The sequence below is a fragment of the Rattus norvegicus genome, chromosome 3 (genome assembly GCF_036323735.1).
Source record: "Rattus norvegicus strain BN/NHsdMcwi chromosome 3, GRCr8, whole genome shotgun sequence".
Taxonomy (NCBI): Eukaryota; Metazoa; Chordata; class Mammalia; order Rodentia; family Muridae; genus Rattus; species Rattus norvegicus.
The window spans coordinates 138244421-138252143 of NC_086021.1; the positions used below are offsets into that span (position 1 = coordinate 138244421).

The 7723-nt window shown below is 53.4% G+C and overlaps 1 protein-coding gene across 1 annotated transcript; it reads right to left on the reverse strand.

Annotated features, from left to right (window-relative positions):
* Window positions 1–2123: 2123 nt before the first annotated feature.
* On the reverse strand, window positions 2124–4102 carry Avp (arginine vasopressin). The gene is made up of 3 exons (NM_016992.2): window positions 3951–4102; window positions 2580–2781; window positions 2124–2354 (listed from the first exon to the last, which is right to left on the reverse strand). The coding sequence occupies exons 1-3, from the start codon at window positions 4080–4082 to the stop codon at window positions 2182–2184; spliced, it is 507 nt and encodes a 168-aa protein (NP_058688.2). The 5' UTR covers window positions 4083–4102; the 3' UTR covers window positions 2124–2181.
* Window positions 4103–7723: the final 3621 nt, after the last annotated feature.

Below are 7723 nucleotides of genomic sequence, written 5' to 3' on the forward strand. Positions count from 1 at the left end.
TCTCCTGAGCCATCTCCCCAGCCTGAAAATGGTCTAAGTTACTTTTCACTATTGCTTCGCTGTGTGCTTGAGGGCTGTGCACACAGCACAGCGTCTGTGTGGAGGTCAGAGGTCCTGGCATTTGCTCACAAGCCTCTCTGCTTCTGGAGGCTGAAGAGAGGAGGCAAGCATCTGCTGTGAACTCTGGGAGTGCCCTTAAATGGCTCTGTAGCTGAGGAAAGGACTCCCTGAAAGGAAAAAAATATATATTATGTCCAGTAGGCAGAAGTAGGGTGAGCAGGTATAATTCTCTCCTCGAGGAAGAGGAGCCTGATTCTTCCAGAAACAGGTGGAGGAAAGCGAGACGCTTACAACACTCCACCTGCGCAGAGGCTCGAAGTGAGAATCTGACCTTCATTCTAAAGCTGCCCATACACTAGCCGTAGGGGTTGAATCAAGTGTGCCCATGCCGCCTGCCATGCTTCTTTCTGTCCCTTTTTGGTCTGGCCCTTCCCTGGCCCTGCCCTATTGGAGGTCAGACCCTAAGAGGGCCACAGAAGGAGGAGGCTGGGATAGGAGTCTGCCTGGCCCCTGTGCTACCTGTCTAAACCGGGGCATGCAGAGAGGTGTATAGGCACCGAGGAGATGGGAAGAGAGCTGGCATCTGGGTAAAAGACCGTGAGTCTGGGCAGAGCTGACCTTGCTGAACCACCTTAAGTCAATCAGACTAATCTCTCTCTTCTCTGTAGTTGCCCCTGACCTCAGAACCTGCAGGGCATCCCAAATGAGGTAAACCATCCTGACCTTGCTGCAGCTCGCAGGAGAGGATGCCCAGGACAGATGGGGCAGAGAGAAAGGATGTTAACAGGAGGGCGAGGAGCAGGGAGACCAGAGGATGGAAGGATGTCTGGGAGAGCAGCCGGAGAGGCGAGACACCTGAGGGCCTGGAGGAGGGACAGGCTGATGAAGGGCTGAAGCCCTGGTTTGGATGTGCGGGTCAGTTAAGAGGACTGGGATTCAGTTCCTAGTGCCCACACGGTAGGCTGTAACCACCTGTAACTAGTTCCAGGGGACCCGATGCCCTCTCCTGACCTCTGAGGCGCCAGGCACACACATGGTGCTCAGACATTCATACAAAACCAAAAACACCCATCTACATAAGTGAATAAATCTAAAATTTTAGAAAAAAGAGGAGGTAATAAGAAGTGGGGGGGGGGGGGAGTCAAGTGCTGATGACCTGGATGTGCCGAACGGAATGAAGTATTTACGTCTGGGAGCTACTGCAAGCATGTGCGCCTTGCTGCTGGACTTCTGCGTTCCTCTGGGTCTCTAGCTATGGTTGAGGACAAGGGTCATAGAAATGCCCCTAGTAGCTGCTACTTTTTCCTCCCCCCCGCCCCCCCCCCCCCCGCTCAGTCCCCCTTCCGTCTCCATGGTGCTGGAACCATAGCTAGGGAAGACTTCTGCTCCTGAGCCACAACTCCAGCCTATCTTGTCTATTTCCCTGCCTGAGTGTGGGTGTGACGGTTTGAACATGTGCCTGTAGAGGACTTGTAGCTGGACTCTTACTGGAGTCTGCCTCTCAGTGGCTGGGTCTTGATGGTGGAGCACCTGGAGAGAAGGCGGGTGGCATTGTCTTCTTTAGGTCTGGGGTAATGTCTCTGTACCTTCTCCTCCCATCCAAGCACAGCCTTGGTTAAGAGTCCTTCACGTTGTTTTTGCCTTAGTCTGGGTGAAATCAGGGCTGAGATGGCCACCCCTGGCCTGTCCCCTCTTTCTCTGTCACTCTTGCTGATCCTGTCTCTCCTCATGTCCTGCTCTGTTTCTCTTGTCCACAATGTCCTTTTATTTCGGTCTCAGATAGAAACTTGCTAAGTCACCCTGACCCTTCAGGGCTCCTCTGGATCTCAGATCTTTCCCTTCTTCTGACTTGCCTTTTTTTCTGAGTATTATGTGGATATCCAGGAGCAGCAGAAGCTTCCTTTATACTCTAAGACTTATAGGTTCTGCCCCTTCTGGCGGTGGGGGCGTATCTTATGCACGACTTTGGATGTGGGGATCAGTCAGAGCAGAGTAGAAAGTTCCCACTCCAATTCCTCTCCCCCCTTTTCTCCCCACCCCAGAAAGAGAGACAGACACCAGGGTGCATTTTTTAAAAGTTTATTTTCCATGCTGTAGGGGGGAGGCGTGGGGGGCGATGGCTCAGTAGACCCGGGGCTTGGCAGAATCCACGGACTCTTGTGTCCCAGCCAGCTGTACCAGCCTAAGCAGCAGCTCCCGGGCTGGCCCGTCCAGCTGCGTGGCGTTGCTCTGCTCCCGAGCGCGGGTGAGGCGGAAAAAACCCTCTCGACACTCGGGCTCGGCCACGCAGCTCTCTGAAGGAAGGGCTGTGTGAGCTCAGGCGTCCTGGGGTGGGCGCACCTATAGGGGCGCCATCCCCACAATCCCCTTTATCCTACCCTGCTACGTTCCAACTCTCGACCCCCTTCATACTCACCCTCCATCTCCGGTCCTGATTCCTCAGTCCCCCACTTGGCCCCCTTTACCTCCCACCCACCCCATCCATTCCCCATGCTCAGCCCGCCTGGCCTTGTGCGCACCATCGCTGCAGCAGATGCCCGCGGCAGCGCAGCGGCCTCCGCTTCCGCAAGGCTTCTGGCCAGACTGGCAGGGCGAGGGCAGGTAGTTCTCCTCCTGGCAGCGCAGCGCCTCGGCGGTGCCCAGGAAGCAGCCCAGCTCGTCCGCGCAGCAGATGCTCGGCCCGAAGCAGCGCCCTTTGCCGCCAGGGCCGCAGGGGAGACACTGCGGGGAAGGACGCGGGTCAGCTGGAGCCAGGCCAAGAGGGGCGTTGGGAACCTAAGGTCACCCTGCTGCTATCCCAGCTTCACCGGCCAGATGCTCTGGCTCTATCCAGGAGAAGCAGCCGTAAAGGGCGAGAGTGGAAATCTAACCGGCTAGGTTATCAGGAGGATCAGTTCTCATGAGGTCTCAAAACCCTCTCCTGCTTTGACAGAGTCTTATGGGGCGGGGGGCGGGGGAGACAACACTTGGGGGACCTCCTCAGCTCTGATGTGTCACCGGTGTGCAGCAGTCTCTCAGAGACTTACCTCTCCGACATTCAGATGGCCCTACACATTCCAAGATCCTCTTTCCTGTACCTACGGCTCGCTCACTCTTACCCCTGCCCCACGCTGGTGGGCTTTTACCTCCCGCCAACCTATTATGCCCTAGTAGGAAGGTGGCAAGGACCGAATTAGGCTGATGGGTGCAAGACACACCTGGTGCCTCGGAAGTCTCCAAAGGAACTCAGCAAACGGAAGGCAGACTCGGTGAACTGCCTACTGCCCATCGAGCTTGTTCAAAACTGAGCCACCTGTGACCTGACCAGATTTGAGCCTGGTGACTGGATTCCCTTCAGCCCTGCCGGAAGGGCAGACTCAGAGCTGAACATACAGTACAGCAGATCTGGGCACGAGGCTGAGGCTAGATGTGGGACATACTCCGCTCAGACACAGGGCAATGGCCGTCTTCCGTGGACAGGAAGAAACCGGTGCGGCTGGCTAAAAAAGGAGCTAAGAGAGTTTGAGCTGGGTGGGAAAGGCTTTGTACTCAGGCGAGAACAGTTTCGTACCATCTACCCAGTCCTGGTGAGCCAACATACCACCGGCCACCTCCAGCTGTGCAGAGGAGGCCAGGGTACCCAGTTTAACCCGTTCTCATCCCAAGCCCAGTGATAAGTATCTCTCATTTTCTGGCATATCCCCTGCCTGGGGACACTGTCCTTTATGTGGCTTCTCTGGCACCTGGTCCCCTCTTACCGTTCTGGGAAACCCATCTACTCCATATAAGATAACTGCTTCCTTCCAGGAACCTCCCCTAAAGTCTGACTGCTCAGACAAGGTTTCCCTCTCTCCTAGCCCATGACCCTTCCTACGGCACTGTCAGCAGCCCTGAACGGACCACAGTGGTACCTGTCTCAGCTCCATGTCGGATGTGGCCCTCTTGCCTCCTCTTGGGCAGTTCTGGAAGTAGCAGGCAGAGGTGAGGGCCAGCAGGCTCAGGAAGCAAGCAGAGAGCGTAGTGTTGAGCATCATGGCGAGCATAGGTGGGCACTGCGTGCAGCTCTGCTCTGCTGCCTGAGCGGGCTGGGCTGTCTATTTATGTCTGCAGGTGTTGGCTAGGAGGCGACAGCGTGGCTGCTAACCCCCTCCCCAGTGGCTCCCCAGGAGCCCACAGCTGACAGGTCCCAAGCTGTCAGCAGTGATTCAGGCATCTGGGGACACACGTGGGCCTGTCAATGCAGAGGGTGGTGGAGGAGGGGAGCCAGCCATCAGGCTGTCACTGGCCACCGTGTGACGGGAGCCACCGCCACAGTGATTGGTGCTGTGCAATCAGGGAGGTGAGCCGACTTGAGGGTCACCTGGAAATCATAGTTGAGCATTTCAGCAGCTCTCAACAGACTAGAGGGGTCCCCAGGTCTCATTCACCAAGGACTAGCAGGTCTGCAGCAGGGTCAGGACCAGGAGGTGGGGCAGGTTTGTTAGTTGTGGTGTAGGAGAAGAGGAAGCATCGATACCAGGTGAGCTTTCAGAAGGAAATTCCCACGCGCAGCCTCATGGGCTAGCGGCCACAGTCACGGAGTCAAGACTGAACATAGAGCCAAAGGCCTGCCCTGTCCCAGGTGTGGCTGGCATCAGGGGGCAACTTGGTGAGACCCTGTCTCGATATTAAAAGAATAAAAAGGACAGTTGTGACACATGCTTTTAACCCCAGCCATTGGAAAGCAGAGGCAGGAGAATTTCTGTGAGTTTCAGGCCTTCTAGGGTAGAGAGCTAGGGTAGGATATAGTTCAGAAACAGTCCTAGGTGAGCCCACAGTACTGCAGAGGAAAAGCTATGGGGAGACCCCATGCCCTGAGGCTGGTACTATCTCAGATCTAAGGCAGGAGTGGAAGTGGATGTTGTTAGGAGAGGAAATGGGAGGAGCCCCAGACAGACAGACACAGTCTGAGAAAGCAAGTGTAGTTCCTGACTTTAGACGGTAAGTCATTTGGTTGTTTCTAAGGCAGTCGTTTAGTCCAGGCTGACCTTGACCTTACTACATAGCAGAAAGCTGGCATTGAACTCTTGATCTTTCTATCTCCACCTCTCCAGTGCTAGGACTGTAGGCGTGTATCACCACATTCTGCTTTAGGCTTACAGACTCCTTTTCTTTAGTCACCAGAAAAATGTTATGGTTTGGGGACCCAGACTACTTAGCCCAAATCTTCTAGACTATGCCTAGGCCAGGACCCTCCCAGCTCCCATCGGCTCCTGTTACCTCTCTCGGATATACCAGTATGCTTCAAGAGAGTGCCAGAGGACGGTTTTGCCTCTTCCCAATAAGGACAGTGGGGACTGGTAGCCAAGTTAGCCTTCCATACTCAGGGCTGGGGGCCAGATCTTTTCAGGAATGACTGTGAGGCCCTCGAGGATAAGAGACAGCTCATGTGTAGGGAAGCCAAGGACACACTGGCTCCTGTGGCTTGAAGCTTTCTGGCTTGGGCAGGTCCTCTGGGGTGTCTGACTCCCCACTTAATTCCAGCGGAAAGGAGTGAGGGCCAAGCCTAGCACAGGGTCGTGAGCACTGAGTCACTGCGTATGAACCCCAAGGGAAGTGCTTGCGTCATGGTGATGTGATCGGACAGCAGCTTCGTGTTAGTAATGTCCTTGTTAAGTGATTGTTTTCCAGAGAGAACAGCTTCCTTGGTCAGAAGAAACCTTTTTTCTATTAATGGACGAAGATGAGCTTTGGGGCAGACTTGTCTGGGGCAATCACATCCACTAGAGCTTTGAAGGCGCCATGCTGCCTGTGTGCACGGGTGTCAGGTCCATGAGACCTAATCTTCACCTGCCTTAGCATCTCTGCTGGCTAGGAAAGGTCCAGCAGTCTGCTGACTCTCCCCATTTCAGATCCTCCCTCGCCACCTGCCGCACGGGCTCCCAGAGAGACCCTACACGGCCTCCATTTCCCTCAGAGGTTCTTTTTTCCCAAATACTTTAGTTTTTGAGACAGGGTCTTCATAGAAATTTCCAGTCCAGACCAGACTAGCCCCTAAACTCAAACTCACTACCTCTGCCCTGGGAGTGTTGCTTTAAAGATGTGAGTCACCACACCTGTCCTGTGATCTGCCATTCTTATCCAAAAGTCAGCATTTACTCTGTAATCCCCTGCATTCAGATTTCTGCCCAAATCCGCCTACTGAAACTACTATTGTAATCATGAAGCCCTCTGTGGCGTCATTTTGATGGGTGTGTCTGTCTTTATTTTACACGGCCTCTCCCAGCCTAGTTTCCCACGATGAAGCCTTTGTCCTTTTCACAATGCACTTTGTGCTTTCCTGGTCCCTGTGCTTGGTTTCCTGGCTTCACTTTGGCGTCTACGTGCTGGAACATCGTAAGGCTCGCTCTCCGTGGTGTTCCTCCTCTTGTCTTCTTCCTAGAGTGTTTTCATACTTTTTATACACTAATGATGCCCCAGCTCAAACCTTCATTCTGAGCCTTTCCCTGACAGGCCAGACTTGTTAGAACCTCCAATGGCAGCTTCTACCAGATTGGCTTTGGGTCTTTCTGATTTAACATAGTTTAACTCCTGGTTCCCCCTCCCCAGGGTTCTAACCTGAAATCACTATTAAAATAGCTGTACCTGCCACAACTCAATACTTGCTAGCCTGTCTAGAGCGTCTCTCACTTTAAAACAGTTTTTTAATTGTATGTGTCTGTGTGTCCCTGTAAGTACAGAGCTCTCAGAGGGAAGCAGAGTCCTTGGGGCTGGAGTTAAAAGCTGTGAGCCACTGAAATGGGTGCTGGGAACAGAACTGGGCCCCTGCAAGAGCAGGCCAAACTGCTGGGCCAGTTAACGACCTCTCCAGACCCCCTCTCCTGCTCTTTTCTAACTTGGGTCTGTGTGGATGGGGTACAGAGCTGGTTAATACCCCCAGTAGCCTGAAGTTCCTCCTCTCTCCCTTACCCCTCCACCCTGCCCTCCTTTCTGTGGGGTATTCGTGTTGTGTGTTTGAATTCCTTCTAGGATAAAAGCCCTAAGACATGGAGAACACCAGCATTTGTGTTTAATATAGTCCTGGGAGTTTTTGCCAAGCAGTGGACTTTTCAATTATAGAGAGGGAGAGAGGGAGGAAGGGGGGGCCTTGGAACCAGACTTAGCTTTCCAGACATTGCTGTGTGACCTTGGACAAGTCAAACTTGTTTCCAGGGTTACTTACTTGATGTGCTAACCCCAATTCCTACCTCATTGTAGGAATGGTCCAGTCTAGCCGTGAACTTGCTCTCCGGCTGAGTCTGAGTCCATTCCTTTGTCTCCCCACATGTCTGCTGGGATTACAAACATGTGCTACCATGCTCAGTTTCACTGAGAGCTTTTAAAAATCAGGTGTGGCGGTCTACGTTAGGATAGTTTCTGTCTTGTCTTGTTTGTTTTGTTTTTTGAGACAAGGTTTCTGTGCGTGTAATCCTGGATGTCCTAAAACTCACTTTGTAGACCACGCTGTCCTTGAACTCAAAGAGATCCACCTACCTCTGCCTCCAGAGTACTGGGATCAAAGACGTGCACCACCACTGGCTCTCGTCTCTTTTTTTTTTTCGGAGCTGGGGACCGAACCCAGGGCCTTGTGCTTGCTAGGCAAGCGCTCTACCACTGAGCTAAATCCCCAACCCCTCTCGTCTCTTTTAAAGACAGGATCTTCCTC

What these genes read in the sequence shown, in the direction of transcription:
- Avp (NM_016992.2), bottom strand. Translation starts at nt 4,082, where the DNA reads ATGCTCGCCATGATGCTCAACACTACGCTCTCTGCTTGCTTCCTGAGC. An exon ending in CCGACATGGAGCTGAGACAG is followed by an intron (nt 2,782 to 3,950) that starts GTACCACTGTGG and finishes CCTTCCCCGCAG; the next exon opens with TGTCTCCCCTGCGGCCCTGG. An exon ending in GGGCATCTGCTGCAGCGATG is followed by an intron (nt 2,355 to 2,579) that starts GTGCGCACAAGG and finishes CCCTTCCTTCAG; the next exon opens with AGAGCTGCGTGGCCGAGCCC.